Consider the following 25,429-nt stretch of genomic DNA (forward strand, 5'->3'; position numbering starts at 1 on the left):
TCTAACCCTCTTACCTGTCTAACCCTAACCCTCTTACCTGTCTAACCTACAACCCTAACCCTCTTACCTGTCTAACCCTAACCCTCTTACCTGTCTAACCCTAACCCTCTTACCTGTCTAACCCTAACCCTCTTACCTGTCTAACCCTCTTACCTGTCTAACCTACAACCCTAACCCTCTTACCTGTCTAACCCTAACCCTCTTACCTGTCTAACCCTCTTACCTGTCTAACCTACAACCCTAACCCTCTTACCTGTCTAACCCTAACCCTCTTACCTGTCTAACCTACAACCCTAGCCCTTTTACCTGTCTAACTCTAACCCTCTTACCTGTCTAACCCTCTTACCTGTCTGACCCTAACCCTCTTACCTGTCTAACCTACCACCCTAACCCTCTTACCTCTCTAACCCTAACCCTCTAACCTGTTTAACCCTAACCCTCTTACCTGTCTAACCCTAACCCTCTTACCTGTCTAACCCTAACCCTCTTACCTGTAACCTGAGGAAGATCTGTGTGAAGGGCTCCATTCTGACCAGGTAGGAAGCCACGATCATGGCTGAGGAGTAGTGTGTACCGTAGTGATATGCTGGGGTTTCACCTAATAGAGACAGAGAGAGAGAGACACAGAGAGAAAGAGAGACACATAGAGAGAGAGAGAGAGAGACACATAGAAAGAGAGAGAGAGAGACACATAGAGAGAGAGAGAGAGAGACAGAGAGAGACAGAGACATATATATATATATAGAGAGAGAGAGACACAGAGAGAGAGAGAGAGAGAGAGAGACAGAGAGAGAGAGAAAGAGAGATTAAGACTGGTCTAAGCCTTAGACTAGGCTTATATTCTCATAAACATAGATTAAGACTGGTCTAAGCCTTAGACTAGTCTTATATTCTCATAAACTTAAATTAAGACTGGTCTAAGCCTTAGACTAGTCTTATATTCTCATAAACATAGATTAAGGCTGGTCTAAGCCTTAGACTAGTCTTATATTCTCAGGTTAGACCAGTCTAATTAAGACTGCCTGTTGCCTAAAAAATAAGACTGACTTATTTTGAGGTTAGAAAGTTAGAAAGTGAGATTATCTCTCATTATCTTCCGCCGCTAGGTTGTAGCTGTTCCGGCCGCCATGTTTTTTTTGTTGTTTTTTTACCTAGAATGCATTGCATGACATCTAAGTAGTCAGTCTTACTTTAGTCACTCATAGGTGAGCTTTATGCAACAGGAACATTCTAGAGTCTATAGCAAGACTGACTTAAAGTGAGATCTGACTGAAGACTGGGTCTATCTTTATGCAAAGGGCCGCAGGGCTGTGTTCTAACGGCCTTACCGCTGGGGTCCTCCCAGTCCTTGAACCTCTTCTTGTACTGAGTCAGCCGGTTGTCAGTCTGAGCCCCCATGGGCTTGGCCAGGTTACGGAACGCCTTGGGGTTGTTTAAGTCCAGCTCCTGTGGACCAGAACATGGCACCATTTGTGACATAGTCTGATCATTTGGTCCGCATGTCGACAACCAATCAACATTTTCAGACTTTTCATTTGAAATACGGAACTATGTTGCAACGTTGTTGAGAATCACAACACAAACTCGCTAATCAAGCCATGCAATGCAATGGATTGGGTGGGTAATCCCCATTGCTACCTAGTTAACTAGAACACTACTTTACATTGTTAGCAGGCTCACAAAACAAGCTGTGTTAGTTGACTAGTGATGTGTCATTGATTTTCAACAATGCGGAAATGTATTCAATTTTGTTTTAACGAAAAGTCTGATCATTACATCGGATCCCGACATGAGGACCAAAGCATTAGAATGTGTCACATTTCATTTCATTCTTATCATTTTTGGGTTGAAGACTTTCAGTCCAAATTATTATTCTTTTTAAGATAATGTATTTAATTACTATTAACAAAAATTGTATAAGCAGCAAGACTGAGCAGGATTGAGCAGGATTATCAGCGTTATTTTTTTCCTTGATAGATTTCCCTTGCACTAGTAAACATGTTGCATGATGAGGATGTCCTGTGATGGTCACCTCTGAGTCGTAGTCAGCCAGGATCCAGGGGAAGACGGGGTACTGCATCAGGTCGTTGTAGGAGCGCCCCGCCAGCGTGTTGAGATGCATCAGGTACTGGAAGTTACTGATCTCTCCTCGCTGGCAGGGAAGAGAGGACACAATAGTGAGGTGAGATACGTTCTTACGGACAGAAAATTTAAAAACTAGGGTAACATGAGAAGATATGTTATAGCTGTAGCATTGGAGTGTAGATGGTACCCACCTCCCACCTCTGGGTAACAGACTTCTCACCCACCAGAGTGCTCAGAAGGCCAGACCTGGTTGAAGACAGGGAAGTATGACAGAGGTTGAACAGAGAGGACAGAGGAATGGCGGGTCTGCATTTCTGGGAATATTCCATTCCTGTTCTTTTTTGGAGCCATTTTAGGAGGACCTACCCCTGTTCCACGCTGGTGTTGGGCCGCTGGCCGGAGACGGACTCTGAGCTGTCGGCCAGCGAGGGAACCACAGCTAAGAACCTGGGGAACACAGAGATGAAGAGAGACACAACGCCAAATTGAGAGGTGTCTTCACTGTCGTTATGAACAGGGGCGGTGTGGTATATGTGAGGCTCTCGGTTTGGAAGCTGTTCATGTTCGTCCATGTCCTTGCATTTCTTTTGAACGGACGACACAAATAAGGGGAGGACAAAACCGACGGCGCGTACCTCTGGTAGACTTTGTTGCGGACTCCTTTCTGGAACGCCAAGAGGTAGTTTCTCCCGTCAGCTGAGAACACCTCCACTGCCATGGGCTGGGGACAGAGAAACACCTTTAAATGACAGCTAGAGAGGACTTGGACAGTGATCTAGCTAACTCGTGTGGGACGTAAATCCGCTACAGATTAAGCATGAACAAAAGTTCACTGATAGCAAATGCTGACTTTCAAAATCATTTGTCGTCTGTTCTCATTTCAAATAAGTCGTGTCGGCGTGGGCATGACAAGGACACGGCGGCAGCTTTGACGGACTATTAACACTTAATCAGCCATGAGGGTTAGGGTCAGACCCCTGTGAGTAAAAAAAATAAAAATAATTTCAGGACCCTCCTTTCATGAATGTTCCTAGATATGTGCGTTCTACCACCCAGTATCCTTACATTTTCTAAATCAGGATAAGCTACCGTATTTTCTGGACTATAAGTCGCTCCGGAGTATAAGTCGCATCAGTCAAAAAATGCGCCATGAAGAGGGAAAAAACATATATAAGTCGCACTGGACTATAAGTCGCATTTATTTAGAAATGTATTTCACAAAATCCAAGACCAAGAACAGACATTTAATCTGGAAAGGCAAGTTTATTCAACTACACAATAGCACACAGAACAACAGGCTGAATAGAAATCAGGTATGTTAACGTAACACATTAACAGTTATTCAGCTACACAATAGCATAAAGAACATACCTGGGAAGCTGAATAGGCTAAATTAACATAACAAGCCAGCGAGTCCAACAAGCAAGTTACCAGTAAGCAAGTTCACCAAGCTACCGTTTGCTTAGCTTCAACAAGCTAATGTTTCATTTCTTCAGTGGTATAGGAGCAGCATATAGTTGTCACAAGTCCAGAGCGGCCCAGAGCGCCCTCTGTCGGCTGTAGACGGTAATGTTTACTCCTTGGTTCATGTCAGTCAGTATGAAATTCTCTATATATTGATATATAAGTTGCAGGACCAGCCAAACTATGAAAAAAAGTGCGACTTATAGTCCGGAAAATACGGTAGTATAAAGCTATTTTGCTGTTTTTCTGTGTAGGAGGCAGGCTAATTTACAAGCGGCCAACTAGTGGGTGTAAGTAGCAGGTTAGCATTGTAAAGAGGGGGCGAGGCTGTTCTGGTGTTAAACCAGCGGCTTCTCCGTCTGCATCTCACCTGCAGCAGGTAGCGTCTCTTGTGCACCTCCTTGATGTCCTCGTAGGCGAAGCTGCTGCAGGTCCTCTTCAGCTGGCTCTGGCCCTGCCGCGCCCCCCGGGGGATGATGGTCTCCTGCAGGCTGGGACACACGGGGGGGGGGGGGGGGGGGAATGTGAGCTGGTGACTGAAGGGTTGCTGGCATCAGATCTGAGGTGCCTACCACTGCCGTTGTGCCCTTGAGCAAGGCACTTAACCCCTAATTGCTCCAGGGGCTGACTATGGCTGACCTTGACTAGAGCAAAAAATACATTTCGTTGTACTCTGTGCAAAGACAAAAGGTTGAATCTGATCTGATCTAGGCCCTGTCCACACCTATACGTTTTTTTGATAAACGTGGATTTTTATATTCGTTTTGGGCGGTTCGTCCAGATGCAAACAAGTTTTTTCCCCCTGAAAACGAAGATGTTTAAAAACGCCGGCCAGAGTGAAGATTTTTTTAAAAACGCTGTATATTCGCCGTATATTTTTGATGTGTCATCATGCGCGTAGATTTCTATGATCATGCGCACTGCAGCTGTTTGCTGTTCCCTCCAACGTCATATCCTGGCACCAGTAACTACTTTGTTTACAACAGGCAACGGTGGTCGAGGCTACACAAGCGAGGAAAATGGATGTGAACAAAGTGCTTCTAGTTCTTTCACTGTTAACTTGACTTTTAACCTGTTTACAGATAAATGCACAGATAATGATCGAGAACATTGAGAGACAGAGGCGTCTGATTGGCCAGCGGGGCTATGGGGATAAAATTATATCGCCGACTACTGGTGTGGAATGCTCAATGACAGCGTTTATATTGCGTTTAAACATGCTGGTGTGGACGGTAATATTTTTATATACGAAAAACGTTTATAAAAAAAACGTATTGGTGTGGACGTAGCCCTAGTGTGATGTGCACACACTCTGTATGTCTCCCTGTCTGTCCTGTGTGGTGTTGGTCTGAGTCGAATTACTAACACCTGTGTCTTGTTCCTCAGGTGCTGATTGCACCTGGTGCTGCATGTATAAAAGACCAGAGACCACTCCACTCTGGGCTTCTTACCCGTCTGCATAGCCGTGTTGTTTGTTATTTTCACCCTTCCCTTTTGGAAGGGTGATGTTCCTCTGTGTTTGTGTTTGTAGTTATGTTGAATCTTTTGGTCATCCCTCACCAGTGAGAGTGGTAATTATTAAAAATCATTTTATTTAAATTCAAACAATGACTTTGACCATTTGTTTCCATACTAACGCATCATTGACCTGTGACAACGAGCCCAGGGGGCATCTAGTCAATGTTTACGTTATATCTAGTCTAATCTGATCTAGTCTAGTCTAATCTAATCTGATCTAATCTAATATGATCTAGTCTAATCTGATCTAGTCTAATCTAATCTGATCTAGTCTAATCTAATCTGATCTAGTCTAATCTAGTCTAATCTGATATAGTCTGATCTAATCTAGTCTAATCTAATCTGATCTAGTCTAATCTAATCTAGTCTAATCTAGTCTAATCTGATCTAGTCTAATCTAGTCTAGTCTAATCTGATCTGATCTAGTCTATTTAGTCTAATCTAATCTAGTCTAATCTGATCTGATCTAGTCTAATCTAATCTAGTCTAATCTGATCTGATCTAGTCTAATCTGATCTAGTTGTAGTGAAAAGTTGCAGTAGTCCAAAAATGTACCAATCCCAGATTTCTCTTTTAATGACTCAAACACCTACTATATTTGTACCTCTTCATATTGTTTGTTTTAGTTAACATAATATGCCAACTAAAACAAAATATTATTTGAGCCTAGCCTACATTTTGACATCATATGGGATGTTGAAAATGTAGGCTAGACTCAAATAATATTTTCAAAAACTATTGCGCAGTATCGCATTTTACATGCGTTGCTCTCATTACCGTAATTCCTAAACGATGTGCTATCGAAGCTGCACTTTCTACCCATATAGGGTTATTACGGTAATTCAAAACTCATAGGGTGGCGCTGTGGAGAGCTGAGGCCATTTGAAGAGAAGCGGCATTACCAGCGAGCATATTGGCCCAAACCAATATCGTGATTCATTTTTCATCTCCCCGATTTGAATCGTCACATATTTGTATCGATTATTAACTGTCTCACGATGCGTTGTCTCACCTACCCTTGAGTCATGCACAACACAGAGTCAATTGAAAGGAGGCAGATGAAGAGACTCACTTGACAGGCAGCGTGTCGATGTCTCTGATCTCCCGGGTGACGGTCATGGTGAAGCCGTCGATGACGTAGAAGTGCTCCTTCCCAAACAGCAGCAGCCCCTCGCTGGTGTCCAGACCCTGGACTCTAGCGCAGCGGTACATGTGCTGGATCTGGGTGGACATAAGCGGTTGCTTATTTACTTGATCAATGTTTCAGCTGTTAACTCTGGTTTACAGTAGTCTGGATGTACAGATTGCTAAATACAGACTTCACAAGGGAAAGTCCCATTTCTATTCTATTTTTTTCTTCTTCTCATGTATTGTACCACGGTGGTACAGAGTTTCCTGAAAGCGTTTGTGACACATTGTACAGTGAGCATCCATTTCCAACAAATAACTTCAGGTGATTTTAATAGTACAAAGCTTTCTGGAGTCTTACCACAGGATCACATCAATTGTACCAGAGTGTGAGTTTGTACCAGAGTGTGAGTTTGTAGAGTGTCCTATACTGACCTTCTCTCTCTCCTCCAGTAGCAGGGTGGTGGTGTACTGACCTCCTCTCCTCCAGTAGCATGGTGGTGTACTGACTAGGGGTGGGCATCAATGATCGACGATCGATAATTGATTGATAAGGATCTTGGTCGATCACAAAATATTTTGCTCGATAATCATTAATAAATTGAGTGGAAATTAGTTTGTCCACGTTATGTGTGAGAAATGAACTTTGCATTTGCCTTCGCATTGAATTTCGCAACGCAGTACGGCATGATGCAACAAGTTACGCCGCTCATTGCAAACACTGCGCAGTGACATATAAATACAACACGACGACGACCCCGATGAAATACCACCTGCAAACAGTACATCAGACCCTGATTGCTCCTTCGTTACCTTCTCAGCCCTCCATCACGTCTCATGTATAATTAATTAATTTTAATAATTTTGCCATTTAGCAGACGCCTTTATCCAAAGCGACTTACAATTACGAATTACAGGGACATTCCCCCTGGAGTAATTGAGGGCTAAGTGCCTTACCCAAGGGCACACTAGTAGTGGTGTGGCTTCAGGCGGGTTTTGAACTCACAACCTTCCGATCCCAAGTCCAACTCACTATCCACTAGACCACCACTACCCCCTATGTAATACGCGGGAGGTGTGATGCACAACGAGAAGAGAAAGTAACGATGGCCATCTGCAAATTAATCGAAACAGATATTCTGCCGCTCAGTTTTGTCGAGGGTAGAGGATTTCGTGCGCTCATGCAAATAGTTGAGCCAGCATATCCTATTCCATCGCTACGTTCCATAACCAGGGGCATAGAAATCAAGAATAAAGTTTTTCCCCAAGGAAAACATGCTTGTTATTTCTGCCCTAGGCGTTGTTTTAATGAAAAAAAAGCTCATCAATTAGTCGATAATTGATCGTTAATTCTTGTGATTATCGAAAAAGAAATGTTGATCGTTTGCCCAGCCCTAGTACTGACCTTCTCTCCTCCAGTAGCAGGGTGGTGGTGTACTGACCTTCTCTCTCTCCTCCAGTAGCAGGGTGGTGGTGTACTGACCTCCTCTCCTCCAGTAGCAGGGTGGTGTACTGACCTTCTCTCCTCCAGTAGCAGGGTGGTGTACTGACCTTCTCTCCTCCAGTAGCAGGGTGGTGTACTGACCTTCTCTCTCCTCCAGTAGCAGGGTGGTGTACTGACCTTCTCTCCTCCAGTAGCAGGGTGGTGTACTGACCTCCTCTCCTCCTCCAGTAGCAGGGTGGTGTACTGACCTTCTCTCCTCCAGTAGCAGGGTGGTGTACTGACCTTCTCTCCTCCAGTAGCAGGGTGGTGTACTGACCTTCTCTCTCCTCCAGTAGCAGGGTGGTGTACTGACCTTCTCTCTCCTCCAGTAGCAGGGTGGTGTACTGACCTCCTCTCCTCCTCCAGTAGCAGGGTGGTGTACTGACCTCCTCTCCTCCTCCAGTAGCAGGGTGGTGTACTGACTAGGGCTGCCACAAACGATTATTTTCATAGTCGACTAGTCACCGATTATTTTAACGATTAGTCGACTAATCGGATAATAAATTACAGCTTATCGCACAATTACTCAATCGCTCTTATTTAGCTATCATCTTCTAAATCAGCTTCTAAATTTAGCTTGAAGTTGTTAGTTGTTGTTGTAGGCATGTGCTAACTAAAAATAAAGACAATTAAAATGATTGTTCACTCAAAAATAGATATTTTAATGAACTTTGCAGATTTATTTCTGGCATCACTTGCATGTAATGTAATGTAAAGAGTAGTAGAGAGTGCAAACTGCTCAGTAAAATGAGGTAGGCTAGGCACTAGGCAACCAAAAGAATACAAAAACAAAAATAAATACTTTTTAAAAAAAAGTTTTGCTTTCCATAGTAGAACGCGCCTTCTTAGCACTGTAACGTTAAGACAACATTTTTAGCTATTTGATAAGTATCGCTTTGATGACAACGTTACAGCACATAACGTAAAAAAATGTAAGAAGGCTTTTAACGTAACGATATCGTTAGCCAATAACAAGCTAACTAGCTTACCGAGACGAGCCATCGTCTTCCTCGTCATCTGCCACAACGTGCTTCCTTTTGAGATGCTCGAGCATCATAGACGTGCTGCCATGATAAGCGAGTTCAGCTTTGCAAATTGTATTTTTTTTACATTCTTTTTTTCAACGTTGTGGTTGAAATGCCCCCACACTTTAGACGTACGAGGACGGGAAGACATTTCTCTCTGTTTGTTTTTCCGGGGATGTCACGTGTGCCCCGGATGACCGACACTGTGCATGTACATCAAAGACACTGGGAGACGCTAGATGCGACGACGTCGATTACCAATATGTCGGCGACGATTTTGGTAATCGACGTCGTCGCGACTAGTCGACTAATCGTGGCAGCCCTAGTACTGACCCCCTCTCCTCCAGTAGCAGGGTGGTGTACTGACCTCCTCTCCTCCTCCAGTAGCAGGGTGGTGGTGTACAGTAGCAGGGTGGTGGTGTACAGTAGCAGGGTGGTGGTGTACAGTAGCAGGGTGGTGGTGTACAGTAGCAGGGTGGTGTACTGACCTTCTCTCCGTCCTCCAGCAGGCGTAGCAGGGTGGTGTTGTCGGTCCTCTGCTCGTCGTCGGGGCCTCCAGACTCCAGCAGCTGCTCCTGGGTCAGATCCTGGCCGTCCTCGTCTGCTCCATCCGCTGTGGAGCGGGAACGCTTCAGAGGGGCCTTCACCAAGCCTGGGGGGGGGGAGGAGGGGGAGGGGAGGAGAACATTTATGTCAGGAAGACGGGTGACAGAAGAATTGCAAGATTCAAGAGACAAAGCCACACAAATATTACAGTATTTTATTCAACCACCTTTCCATAATTGGTTCCAGCAACGACAAAGGATGATTACACTGACAACAGCTTTGTAGGGTGCAAGGGTGAGTGGATTTGAACCAAACTACTGGCTGATGTACGATATGTGTATGTACAGTATGCAAGTGGACAAAGACATGTCTTTGTGTGTGTGTGTGCTTTATTGTGACTGCTACCTTTGACCCTGGCGATGGTGTCTTCTCCGTGCTCAGGCTCGTGGGGGGTGGTCTCCCCCTCCGTGTTCTGTTCTACAGAGTGCTGGTACATGCCGGGGTTCCCAGAGAGCAGACGCATGTAGTAGTCCTTACTGTCATAGCTGATGGCCCTGCGGTAGCGCACTGGCTTCTGTACAAGATGGAAAGGGGGTGTTATAAGATTCATTGCATTTTCAACTGTTTCAAATGAAAAACATGTGCAAGATGGAGAAGTAGAGAAAGCGTGACAATCTGTCATGTGGTCTAGGGCAGTCTGCTGATGTCATGGTGTAGGGCAGTCTGCTAATGTCATATGGTGTAGGGCAGTCTGCTGATGTCATATGGTCTAGGGCAGTCCCACTGCTGATGTCATATGGTCTAGGGCAGTCTGCTGAGAATTCTTTCTGCATACACAGTATTGGCTTCTGGAGGTGATGGCTAGTTCCATAGTCAGGAACATTCATACAGTCAGAACATTCATACAGACAGGAACATTCATACAGACAGGAACATTCATACAGACAGGAACATTCATACAGTCAGAACATTCATACAGACAGGAACATTCATACAGACAGAACATTCATACAGACAGGAACATTCATACAGTCAGAACATTCATACAGACAGGAACATTCATACAGTCAGAACATTCATACAGACAGGAACATTCATACAGTCAGAACATTCATACAGTCAGAACATTCATACAGACAGGAACATTCATACAGTCAGAACATTCATACAGTCAGAACATTCATACAGACAGGAACATTCATACAGTCAGAACATTCATACAGTCAGAACATTCATACAGACAGAACATTCATACAGTCAGAACATTCATACAGACAGGAACATTCATACAGTCAGAACATTCATACAGACAGAACATTCATACAGACAGAACATTCATACAGTCAGAACATTCATACAGTCAGAACATGCATACAGACAGGAACATTCATACAGTCAGAACATTCATACAGACAGAACATTCATACATTCATACAGTCAGAACATTCATACAGACAGAACATTCATACAGACAGGAACATTCATACAGTCAGAACATTCATACAGACAGAACATTCATACAGTCAGAACATTCATACAGTCAGAACATTCATACAGTCAGAACATTCATACAGACAGGAACATTCATACAGTCAGAACATTCATACAGTCAGAACATTCATACAGACAGAACATTCATACAGACAGGAACATTCATACAGACAGGAACATTCATACAGTCAGAACATTCATACAGTCAGAACATTCATACAGACAGAACATTCATACAGTCAGAACATTCATACAGACAGAACATTCATACAGTCAGAACATTCATACAGTCAGAACATTCATACAGACAGGAACATTCATACAGTCAGAACATTCATACAGTCAGAACATTCATACAGACAGAACATTCATACAGACAGGAACATTCAAACAGACAGAACATTCATACAGTCAGAACATTCATACAGTCGGAACATTCATACAGACAGAACATTCATACAGTCAGAACATTCATACAGTCAGAACATTCATACAGTCAGAACATTCATACAGACAGAACATGCATACAGTCAGAACATTCATACAGTCAGAACATTCATACAGTCAGAACATTTATACAGACAGGAACATTCATACAGTCAGAACATTCATACAGTCAGAACATTCATACAGTCAGAACATTCATACAGACAGGAACATTCATACAGTCAGAACATTCATACAGTCAGAACATTCATACAGTCAGAACATTCATACAGTCAGAACATTCATACAGACAGAACATTCATACAGACAGGAACATTCATACAGTCAGAACATTCATACAGTCAGAACATTCATACAGACGGAACATTCATACAGTCAGAACATTCATACAGACAGAACATTCATACAGACAGGAACATTCATACAGACAGAACATTCATACAGTCAGAACATTCATACAGACAGGAACATTCATACAGACAGAACATTCATACAGTCAGAACATTCATACAGACAGGAACATTCATACAGACAGAACATTCATACAGACAGAACATTCATACAGTCAGAACATTCATACAGTCAGAACATTCATACAGTCAGAACATTCATACAGACAGAACATTCATACAGACAGAACATTCATACAGTCAGAACATGCATACAGACAGGAACATTCATACAGACAGAACATTCATACAGACAGAACATTAATACAATCAGAACATTCATACAGTCAGAACATTCATACAGACAGAACATTCATACAGACAGGAACATTCATACAGACAGAACATTCATACAGACAGAACATTCATACAGTCAGAACATTCATACAGTCAGAACATTCATACAGACAGAACATTCATACAGACAGAACATTCATACAGTCAGAACATTCATACAGACAGAACATTCATACAGTCAGAACATTCATACAGTCAGAACATTCATACAGACAGGAACATTCATACAGACAGAACATTCATACAGTCAGAACATTCATACAGTCAGAACATTCATACAGACAGGAACATTCATACAGTCAGAAAATTCATACAGTCAGAACATTCATACAGACAGGAACATTCATACAGTCAGAACATTCATACAGACAGAACATTCATACAGACAGGAACATTCATACAGTCAGAACATTCATACAGTCAGAACATTCATACAGACAGGAACATTCATACAGTCAGAACATTCATACAGACAGTAACATTCATACAGACAGAACATTCATACAGTCAGAACATTCATACAGACAGTACATTCATACAGACAGAACATTCATACAGACAGGAACATTCATACAGACAGAACATTCATACAGTCAGAACATTCATACAGACAGAACATTCATACAGACAGAACATTCATACAGTCAGAACATTCATACAGTCAGAACATTCATACAGTCAGAACATTCATACAGACAGAACATTCATACAGTCAGAACATTCATACAGACAGAACATTCATACAGACAGAACATTCATACAGTCAGAACATTCATACAGACAGAACATTCATACAGACAGAACATTCATACAGTCAGAACATGCATACAGTCACCATTCATACAGGAACATTCATATAGACAGGAACATTCATACAGACAGAACATTCATACAGTCAGAACATTCATACAGACAGAACATTCACACAGTCAGAACATTCATACAGTCAGAACATTCATACAGACAGGAACATTCATACAGACAGGAACATTCATACAGACAGAACATTCATACAGACAGAACATTCATACAGACAGGAACATTCATACAGTCAGAACATTCATACAGACAGGAACATTCATACAGACAGGAACATTCATACAGTCAGAACATTCATACAGACAGAACATTCATACAGACAGGAACATTCATACAGACAGAACATTCATACAGTCAGAACATTCATACAGTCAGAACATTCATACAGACAGGAACATTCATACAGTCAGAACATTCATACAGACAGAACATTCATACAGTCAGAACATTCATACAGACAGAACATTCATACAGTCAGAACATTCATACAGACAGAACATTCATACAGACAGGAACATTCATACAGTCAGAACATTCATACAGTCAGAACATTCATACAGACAGGAACATTCATACAGTCAGAACATTCATACAGTCAGAACATTCATACAGACAGGAACATTCATACAGTCAGAACATTCATACAGTCAGAACATTCATACAGACAGGAACATTCATACAGACAGAACTTTCATACAGACAGGAACATTCATACAGTCAGAACATTCATACAGACAGGAACATTCATACAGTCAGAACATTCATACAGTCAGAACATTCATACAGTCAGAACATTCATACAGACAGAACATTCATACAGACAGGAACATTCACACAGTCAGAACATTCATACAGTCAGAACATTCATACAGTCAGAACATTCATACAGTCAGAACATTCATACAGACAGGAACATTCATACAGTCAGAACATTCATACAGTCAGAACATTCATACAGTCATAACATCCATAGTCAGAACATTCATACAGACAGAACATTCATACAGTCAGAACATTCATACAGTCAGGAACATTCATACAGACAGGAACATTCATACAGTCAGGAACATTCATACAGACAGAACATTCATACAGTCAGAACATTCATAGTCAGAACATTCATACAGACTAAGGTGACCAGATTTCTCAGATGCAATCTGGGGACATTTCCAACTTTTTAGGAAAAATGTATACATTTTATCATGATGAAATACAGAAACGGGGACAATTGCTGTTTCATTTATTTTGACCTTATTTTGACCAATGTATACACATTCAAGCAAGAATACTCAAGTGTAACAACTGGAATGTGCCTCTCAACGTTAGTGTCAGTGTACTGTAAGTGGTATTAAAAGTAATTCTTAGAACTGTTCAGGTTGACGAGCCAACCATCAACCAAGCGGGGGGTCTGGGGGTCCTCCCCCAGAAAAAAAGAGGATTTAACACTTAATTTCCTGCATTCTGGTGAATTTGTACACACTATTGTGCTTTTTATGCCCATTTTTATCTCCACTACCCTACTCATACTTTAAGCCTAACATAATGTTTAAGCCTAACATAAGACTAATGATGTTGTCAAAATTCTGTATATTGTATTGTGAGACTGTCTGCGTGCTTTCCCCACGCTTGGATGTAATTCACTGAGTGGTGAAGAATGACCTTGTTATTGCTCCATTCAATCATAATGAGCTCGTTAATGGGGAACAATCGGGGCTGAAATGCTTTCTATTGAATGTAACGATCGTCCATTAACGGGTAATATGCATACATTGACGTTATAAAGGGGTGGAGGACCCCATGGGTAGGACCCTTGGCAGCAGGTGACAATACAAGCCAAGATTTAAAATAAATAAATAAATGAAATGCTTGAAACGGGGACTTTTCCGGGGAAAGTTTGTTGCCGGGGACAGGTCATCTAAACCGGGGACTGTCCCCGGGAATCGGGGGCGTCTGGTCACCGTAATACAGACAGAACATTCATACAGTCAGGAACATTCATACAGACAGAACATTCATAGTCAGAACATTCATACAGACAGAACATTCATACAGTCAGAACATTCATAGTCAGAACATTCATACAGACAGAACATTCATACAGACAGAACATTCATACAGACAGGAACATTCATACAGTCAGGAACAGTCATACAGACAGAACATTCATACAGACAGAACATTCATACAGACAGGAACATTCATACAGACAGAACATTCATACAGACAGAACATTCATACAGTCAGAACATTCATACAGACAGAACATTCATAGTCAGAACATTCATAGTCAGAACATTCATAGTCAGAACATTCATACAGACAGAACATTCATAGTCAGAACATTCATACAGACAGGAACATTCATACAGTCAGGAACAGTCATACAGTCAGAACATTCATACAGACAGAACATTCATACAGACAGAACATTCATACAGACAGGAACATTCATACAGACAGAACATTCATACAGTCAGAACATTCATACAGACAGAACATTCATACAGACAGAACATTCATACAGTCAGAACATTCATACAGACAGGAACATTCATACAGACAGAACATTCATACAGACAGGAACATTCATACAGACAGGAACATTCATACAGACAGAACATTCATACAGTCAGAACATTCATACAGTCAGAACATTCATACAGTCAGAACATTCATACAGTCAGAACATTCATACAGACAGGAACATTCATACAGTCAGAACATTCATACAGTCAGAACATTCATACAGTCAGAACATTCATACAGTCAGAACATTCATACAGTCAGAACATTCATACAGACAGGAACATTCATACAGTCAGAACATTCATACAGTCAGAACATTCATACAGACAGAACATTCATACAGACAGGAACATTCATACAGACAGGAACATTCATACAGTCAGAACATTCATACAGTCAGAACATTCATACAGACAGAACATTCATACAGTCAGAACATTCATACAGACAGAACATTCATACAGTCAGAACATTCATACAGTCAGAACATTCATACAGACAGGAACATTCATACAGTCAGAACATTCATACAGTCAGAACATTCATACAGACAGAACATTCATACAGACAGGAACATTCAAACAGACAGAACATTCATACAGTCAGAACATTCATACAGTCGGAACATTCATACAGACAGAACATTCATACAGTCAGAACATTCATACAGTCAGAACATTCATACAGTCAGAACATTCATACAGACAGAACATGCATACAGTCAGAACATTCATACAGTCAGAACATTTATACAGTCAGAACATTTATACAGACAGGAACATTCATACAGTCAGAACATTCATACAGTCAGAACATTCATACAGTCAGAACATTCATACAGACAGGAACATTCATACAGTCAGAACATTCATACAGTCAGAACATTCATACAGTCAGAACATTCATACAGTCAGAACATTCATACAGACAGAACATTCATACAGACAGGAACATTCATACAGTCAGAACATTCATACAGTCAGAACATTCATACAGACGGAACATTCATACAGTCAGAACATTCATACAGACAGAACATTCATACAGACAGGAACATTCATACAGACAGAACATTCATACAGTCAGAACATTCATACAGACAGGAACATTCATACAGACAGAACATTCATACAGTCAGAACATTCATACAGACAGGAACATTCATACAGACAGAACATTCATACAGACAGAACATTCATACAGTCAGAACATTCATACAGTCAGAACATTCATACAGTCAGAACATTCATACAGACAGAACATTCATACAGACAGAACATTCATACAGTCAGAACATGCATACAGACAGGAACATTCATACAGACAGAACATTCATACAGACAGAACATTAATACAATCAGAACATTCATACAGTCAGAACATTCATACAGACAGAACATTCATACAGACAGGAACATTCATACAGACAGAACATTCATACAGACAGAACATTCATACAGTCAGAACATTCATACAGTCAGAACATTCATACAGACAGAACATTCATACAGACAGAACATTCATACAGTCAGAACATTCATACAGACAGAACATTCATACAGTCAGAACATTCATACAGTCAGAACATTCATACAGACAGGAACATTCATACAGACAGAACATTCATACAGTCAGAACATTCATACAGTCAGAACATTCATACAGACAGGAACATTCATACAGTCAGAAAATTCATACAGTCAGAACATTCATACAGACAGGAACATTCATACAGTCAGAACATTCATACAGACAGAACATTCATACAGACAGGAACATTCATACAGTCAGAACATTCATACAGTCAGAACATTCATACAGACAGGAACATTCATACAGTCAGAACATTCATACAGACAGTAACATTCATACAGACAGAACATTCATACAGTCAGAACATTCATACAGACAGTACATTCATACAGACAGAACATTCATACAGACAGGAACATTCATACAGACAGAACATTCATACAGTCAGAACATTCATACAGACAGAACATTCATACAGACAGAACATTCATACAGTCAGAACATTCATACAGTCAGAACATTCATACAGTCAGAACATTCATACAGACAGAACATTCATACAGTCAGAACATTCATACAGACAGAACATTCATACAGACAGAACATTCATACAGTCAGAACATTCATACAGACAGAACATTCATACAGACAGAACATTCATACAGTCAGAACATGCATACAGTCACCATTCATACAGGAACATTCATATAGACAGGAACATTCATACAGACAGAACATTCATACAGTCAGAACATTCATACAGACAGAACATTCACACAGTCAGAACATTCATACAGTCAGAACATTCATACAGACAGGAACATTCATACAGACAGAACATTCATACAGACAGAACATTCATACAGACAGGAACATTCATACAGTCAGAACATTCATACAGACAGGAACATTCATACAGACAGGAACATTCATACAGTCAGAACATTCATACAGACAGAACATTCATACAGACAGGAACATTCATACAGACAGAACATTCATACAGTCAGAACATTCATACAGTCAGAACATTCATACAGACAGGAACATTCATACAGTCAGAACATTCATACAGACAGAACATTCATACAGTCAGAACATTCATACAGACAGAACATTCATACAGTCAGAACATTCATACAGACAGAACATTCATACAGACAGGAACATTCATACAGTCAGAACATTCATACAGTCAGAACATTCATACAGACAGGAACATTCATACAGTCAGAACATTCATACAGTCAGAACATTCATACAGACAGGAACATTCATACAGTCAGAACATTCATACAGTCAGAACATTCATACAGACAGGAACATTCATACAGACAGAACTTTCATACAGACAGGAACATTCATACAGTCAGAACATTCATACAGACAGGAACATTCATACAGTCAGAACATTCATACAGTCAGAACATTCATACAGTCAGAACATTCATACAGACAGAACATTCATACAGACAGGAACATTCACACAGTCAGAACATTCATACAGTCAGAACATTCATACAGTCAGAACATTCATACAGTCAGAACATTCATACAGACAGGAACATTCATACAGTCAGAACATTCATACAGTCAGAACATTCATACAGTCATAACATCCATAGTCAGAACATTCATACAGACAGAACATTCATACAGTCAGAACATTCATACAGTCAGGAACATTCATACAGACAGGAACATTCATACAGTCAGGAACATTCATACAGACAGAACATTCATACAGTCAGAACATTCATAGTCAGAACATTCATACAGACTAAGGTGACCAGATTTCTCAGATGCAATCTGGGGACATTTCCAACTTTTTAGGAAAAATGTATACATTTTATCATGATGAAATACAGAAACGGGGACAATTGCTGTTTCATTTATTTTGACCTTATTTTGACCAATGTATACACATTCAAGCAAGAATACTCAAGTGTAACAACTGGAATGTGCCTCTCAACGTTAGTGTCAGTGTACTGTAAGTGGTATTAAAAGTAATTCTTAGAACTGTTCAGGTTGACGAGCCAACCATCAACCAAGCGGGGGGTCTGGGGGTCCTCCCCCAGAAAAAAAGAGGATTTAACACTTAATTTCCTGCATTCTGGTGAATTTGTACACACTATTGTGCTTTTTATGCCCATTTTTATCTCCACTACCCTACTCATACTTTAAGCCTAACATAATGTTTAAGCCTAACATAAGACTAATGATGTTGTCAAAATTCTGTATATTGTATTGTGAGACTGTCTGCGTGCTTTCCCCACGCTTGGATGTAATTCACTGAGTGGTGAAGAATGACCTTGTTATTGCTCCATTCAATCATAATGAGCTCGTTAATGGGGAACAATCGGGGCTGAAATGCTTTCTATTGAATGTAACGATCGTCCATTAACGGGTAATATGCATACATTGACGTTATAAAGGGGTGGAGGACCCCATGGGTAGGACCCTTGGCAGCAGGTGACAATACAAGCCAAGATTTAAAATAAATAAATAAATGAAATGCTTGAAACGGGGACTTTTCCGGGGAAAGTTTGTTGCCGGGGACAGGTCATCTAAACCGGGGACTGTCCCCGGGAATCGGGGGCGTCTGGTCACCGTAATACAGACAGAACATTCATACAGTCAGGAACATTCATACAGACAGAACATTCATAGTCAGAACATTCATACAGACAGAACATTCATACAGTCAGAACATTCATAGTCAGAACATTCATACAGACAGAACATTCATACAGACAGAACATTCATACAGACAGGAACATTCATACAGTCAGGAACAGTCATACAGACAGAACATTCATACAGACAGAACATTCATACAGACAGGAACATTCATACAGACAGAACATTCATACAGACAGAACATTCATACAGTCAGAACATTCATACAGACAGAACATTCATAGTCAGAACATTCATAGTCAGAACATTCATAGTCAGAACATTCATACAGACAGAACATTCATAGTCAGAACATTCATACAGACAGGAACATTCATACAGTCAGGAACAGTCATACAGTCAGAACATTCATACAGACAGAACATTCATACAGACAGAACATTCATACAGACAGGAACATTCATACAGACAGAACATTCATACAGTCAGAACATTCATACAGACAGAACATTCATACAGACAGAACATTCATACAGTCAGAACATTCATACAGACAGGAACATTCATACAGACAGAACATTCATACAGACAGGAACATTCATACAGACAGGAACATTCATACAGACAGAACATTCATACAGTCAGAACATTCATACAGTCAGAACATTCATACAGTCAGAACATTCATACAGTCAGAACATTCATACAGTCAGAACATTCATACAGACAGAACATTCATACAGTCACCATTCATACATACAGGAACATTCATACAGACAGAACATTCATACAGACAGGAACATTCATACAGACAGGAACATTCATACAGACAGGAACATTCATACAGTCAGAACATTCATACAGTCAGAACATTCATACAGTCAGAACAATCATACAGTCAGAACATTCATACAGTCAGAACATTCATACAGACAGAACATTCATACAGTCAGAACATTCATACATACAGGAACATTCATACAGTCAGAACATTCATACAGACAGGAACATTCATACAGTCAGAACATTCATACAGACAGAACATGCATACAGTCAGAACATTCATACAGTCAGAACATTCATACAGACAGGAACATTCATACAGACAGAACATTCATACAGTCAGAACATTCATACAGACAGAACATTCATACAGTCAGAACATTCATACAGTCAGAACATTCATACAGACAGGAACATTCATACAGACAGAACATTCATACAGTCAGAACATTCATACAGACAGAACATTCATACAGACAGGAACATTCATACAGACAGAACATTCATACAGACAGGAACATTCATACAGTCAGAACATTCATACAGTCAGAACATTCATACAGACAGAACATTCATACAGACAGGAACATTCATACAGTCAGAACATTCATACAGTCAGAACATTCATACAGACAGAACATTCATACAGACAGGAACATTCATACAGACAGAACATTCATACAGACAGAACATTCATACAGTCAGAACATTCATACAGTCAGAACATGCATACAGACAGAACATTCATACAGTCAGAACATTCATACAGACAGAACATTCATACAGTCAGAACATTCATACAGTCAGAACATTCATACAGACAGGAACATTCATACAGACAGGAACATTCATACAGTCAGAACATTCATACAGACAGGAACATTCATACAGACAGGAACATTCATACAGACAGGAACATTCATACAGACAGAACATTCATACAGTCAGAACATTCATACAGTCAGAACATTCATACAGACAGGAACATTCATACAGTCAGAACATTCATACAGTCAGAACATTCATACAGTCAGAACATTCATACAGACAGAACATTCATACAGTCAGAACATTCATACAGTCAGAACATTCATACAGTCAGAACATTCATACAGACAGGAACATTCATACAGTCAGAACATTCATACAGTCAGAACATTCATACAGACAGAACATTCATACAGACAGAACATTCATACAGACAGAACATTCATACAGTCAGAACATTCATACAGACAGAACATTCATACAGTCAGAACATTCATACAGTCAGAACATTCATACAGTCAGAACATTCATACAGTCAGAACATTCATACAGACAGGAACATTCATACAGACAGAACATTCATACAGACAGAACATTCATACAGTCAGAACATTCATACAGTCAGAACATTCATACAGACAGGAACATTCATACAGTCGCCATAGTGACAACAAGCCAGATCTGTTAGTTGAGAACCACCTGCACGGTCAGCTCACATGTTTCTTTCCATGTGGTGTTGACAGGTGGGTAGGCTACAGCAGACAGATAGATATGTGGTGTTGACAGGTGGGTAGGCTACAGCAGACAGATAGATTATCTACTGCAAACCCTTAGCTGGTTTAGGCATAAAAAAGGATGTAAAAAAAAAGAAAAATAATTTAAACTGTGCTGATGGAAATATGTTTGATTGAGAAGTGTTTTACATTGAGTGGACGGAAGAAGGCTGACGTTCACACCCTATTAGACAGTTTCCATGTAAATGGTAAATGGACTGCACTTATATAGCGCCTTATATACAAACCTTTTAACACTAGAACAACCATGAAGGGTCATTTGACCCCTGTGAGTAAAGAACATTTTTTTTCTATCTTTGCACTCGATCAAATTTCAGGACCCTCCTTTCATGACTTTTCCTAGATATGTGCTTTCTACCACTCAGTATCCTTACATTTTCTAAATCACATCAGGATAAGCTAGTATAAAGCTATTTTGCAGTTTTTCTGTGTTTTTTCAATTTACAATTGGCCAACTAGTGGTCGTTGTGTGTAAGTAGCAGCTTGAGCATTGTAAAGATTGACTCCCGAGGCGGCTCTTTTAGTAGGTAAAAAAGGCACCGCTGTTCTTGTGTTAAACACACTGTATATGAATATGTGAACCAGGGAGATCACATCACCCCCCCCCCCCCCCCCCCCCACCCATACTGTCCTTCCCAGCCTGGTCAGTACCTGCGCCGAGGCGGTGTTGGGTTCGGGCTCAGGCACGTAGGGGTAGTGGATGTAGAACATGTCATTGCGGACCATCTTCTTCCTCATGCGGCAGGGCCCCTCCGTCATCTCCAGCAGGAACTTGTCCAGGTGGGAGCCGATGGGGGGACCCCACAGACCCCGCTCTCGCAGCAGCTCGTACTCGATGGAGGCCCACTCCTCCGTCACATACTTCAGAGAGTTCTGCTGCCTCTGGGAGAGGAGGAGGAGGAGGAGGAGGAGGAGGAGGAGGAGGGGGAAAGTGGGGAGAGCTATTAGGACTAGGGATGCACGATATGCATTTTTTTCCAACCGATACCGATGTTTACCCGCTTCTCGTGGCTGATAACCGATATGATAACCGATATGAGAACAGATATAATTTCACAGTTGATAACCTGTAGTTCATGCACACCTGAAGGTAAGAAAGGCTATGTAGTGAGCCAAGATTGATGATTTAATATTCCATAGTGATCTCACCAAATCTAACTTACATCACTATTGTTAACACAACAAAGAGAACACTTCTGACTCTTCAAATGTTCATTTATTATTTCCTCTAACAAACAGAATCTGTTATAGACAGTGCACAATGCTTTTTTTAGCCAAGATCTGGCCTCCTTTTATGAAAACAAAAAAGGCTCACCTAAGAGTAATTAGATCAAAAAAGTGTCAAAAATAAAGTGCATCTTGTCTATCCCTGTAAATTGAAAATGCATAAATAAAATATAAAAAAATAAATAAATAAAGTGCATCAGTCAATACAAAAATAAAGACTTTTATAGAACCAAAAGTTTTATAGAACTTTTACAGAAACTAGTGCCAAATGGCTGCTTAGTCTGCAGATAAACAGAATGACAAAAGGCACATAGTAGGCTACACTAGTATGCTTAATAAAGCAACTGAAAAGGGCTGGGCTATGCTACTTTTAGTGCATGAGGATGAGGTAGGTTGTGATAAAACTTATCTGGCTTACGCTAGTATCGATCAGACTATGGATGTGTGTGGCGACTGTATCATACAGAGCAAACTTCCTGCAGTTTTCAAATGCGTGTTCAATAGGCACAGCAGCTTTTTTTGTTCGCGGCTAGGCTACCTTCTGCTACTCTGCAAAATAGCGGCGGCTTAGATATTCCTTCCATACAGCGTGCTTGCAATGGTGAATCTTAAGGTGACTTATGAGATTCGTTGTGTTGTAACTCGTAGACCTCTGCCCTCCTCTCCGAACTTTTGTCGAACATGTGTTGCAAATTGCAAACGCACTATCTGCCTCAGAAACTGTGAAGAATGTCAAACACACCGGGGAAGACATGTTTCGCTCTCGTCTATACACTGCATGGCTGTACGCAGGCGCAGCATCATGAGCGCGGAAACCGGAAGCAGAAATATTTCCGGCTTCATATTATCGGCTCTATATCGGCTAAAATGTTATAAAACCGATAAATATTTAATAACATTAATTTCCCATTATCGGGCCGATAAATATCGGTGCCGATAATATCGTGCATCCCTAATTAGGACAGAATACAGAATAGCGCTAGTTCTTCCAGACGGTATGACAAACGTCATTCTGCAGTTGTGAAACCCACGGCCTCCACTTCCCCTGACCTTTCCTAAATGTCAGTTTTTAAGATAATAGTGTTGTTACGATTACAAAATCACACCACCTCTGGAAGCACCAAGTCATGTGGTGAAGCGTGATTAACACCTGCAATTAACACCTGCAATTAACACCATCTGCCTTCCCCATGACGATGAGGAAGATTCTCTGGCTTGGTGATAAACTTCTCCAGACTGCACGAAAATATCTCCCACACATTCTTGGGTTGTACATTTAACTCCTAAAAATTAAAGAAATGTCATCATGTCACTCTGCATTCCTTACCTCTTGATATTCTTTGTATTGCATGGCCACAAGGTCGCGGACCACAGCTATGTGGGTGAACATCCACTGGAATGTTTCCTGTTAGTGGAGAGCAGAGAGGGTTAGGCAGAGAAGAATGTGGCCAGCCGGGGCTCGAACCCCTGATCTGCCAACCTTGCGATCATTAAACGGCGGCTCTACCTCCTGCGCCACAGAACAATCCTCCACCAACAATTCGGCAATCAAGTTTCTGAAATGGCCCAGTGCAACTAAGTTATTGAGTCTCAGTCTATCCACAGTAACTAAAGCCAGCTCAGACACAAAGAGAAAACTCTATTTCAGTGCAGTTAATTCAGATATAGTACTCAGATGCATGTCATAACTTATGAAACACAAATATACAATATATTGAAATGTGGGTGTTTTATCTTATTCATGAACTGAATTACATCAAATATACTGAAATAACGTTTATGTGTGTGTGTGTGTGTGTGTGTGTGTGTGTGTGTGTGTGTGTGTGTGTGTGTGGTACCTGTGCTGACAGGTGTGTGTGTGTGTGTAGTACCTGTGCTGACAGGTGTGTGTGTGTGTGTGTGTGTGTGTGTGTGTGTGTGTGTGTGTGTGTGTGTGTGGTACCTGTGCTGACAGGTGTGTGTGTGTGTGTGTGTGGTACCTGTGCTGACAGGTGTGTGTGTGTGTGTGTGTGGTACCTGTGCTGACAGGTGTGTGTGTGTGTGTGTGTGTGTGTGTGTGTGTGTGTGTGTGTGTGTGTGTGTGTGTGTGTGGTACCTGTGCTGACAGGTGTGTGTGTGTGTGTGTGTGTAGTACCTGTGCTGACAGGTTGTTCTTGTTGAGGCTGTTGTCCTTCTTGGCGCGCCGCGCCCCGGTCAGCTTGGACAGGCCGAAGCCGCTGCTGACCCTGGACAGCTTGGACTGGGCCGGGGCCACGCCCTCCCCCCGACTCACACACTTCCTCTCATGGCCTGAGGAGCACAACATGTTAGACTCACACACTTCCTCTCATGGCCTGAGGAGCACAACATGTTAGCATGGACAAGACTCACACACTTCCTCTCATGGCCTGAGGAACACAACATGTT

At 41.1% G+C, this 25,429-nt stretch overlaps 1 protein-coding gene across 1 annotated transcript in view; it reads right to left on the reverse strand.

Moving 5' to 3' along the window:
- Positions 1-25,429, reverse strand: part of wdfy3 (WD repeat and FYVE domain containing 3) — a gene marked incomplete at both ends in the record, with an annotated part of 216,286 nt that overhangs the window by 36,090 nt on the left and 154,767 nt on the right. Inside the window, 13 exons of the mRNA XM_080531591.1 lie at positions 492-598; positions 1,329-1,446; positions 2,033-2,152; positions 2,277-2,331; positions 2,452-2,532; positions 2,721-2,806; positions 3,920-4,040; positions 6,140-6,288; positions 9,192-9,355; positions 9,655-9,823; positions 22,424-22,678; positions 24,351-24,428; positions 25,158-25,312. Of these exons, the coding sequence (XP_080387717.1) occupies positions 492-598; positions 1,329-1,446; positions 2,033-2,152; positions 2,277-2,331; positions 2,452-2,532; positions 2,721-2,806; positions 3,920-4,040; positions 6,140-6,288; positions 9,192-9,355; positions 9,655-9,823; positions 22,424-22,678; positions 24,351-24,428; positions 25,158-25,312 (1,658 nt within the window). The remainder of the gene's footprint in view (positions 1-491; positions 599-1,328; positions 1,447-2,032; positions 2,153-2,276; positions 2,332-2,451; positions 2,533-2,720; positions 2,807-3,919; positions 4,041-6,139; positions 6,289-9,191; positions 9,356-9,654; positions 9,824-22,423; positions 22,679-24,350; positions 24,429-25,157; positions 25,313-25,429) is intronic.

Source organism: Nansenia antarctica (assembly GCF_963989245.1).
Source record: "Nansenia antarctica genome assembly, chromosome: 5".
Taxonomy (NCBI): domain Eukaryota; kingdom Metazoa; phylum Chordata; class Actinopteri; order Argentiniformes; family Microstomatidae; genus Nansenia; species Nansenia antarctica.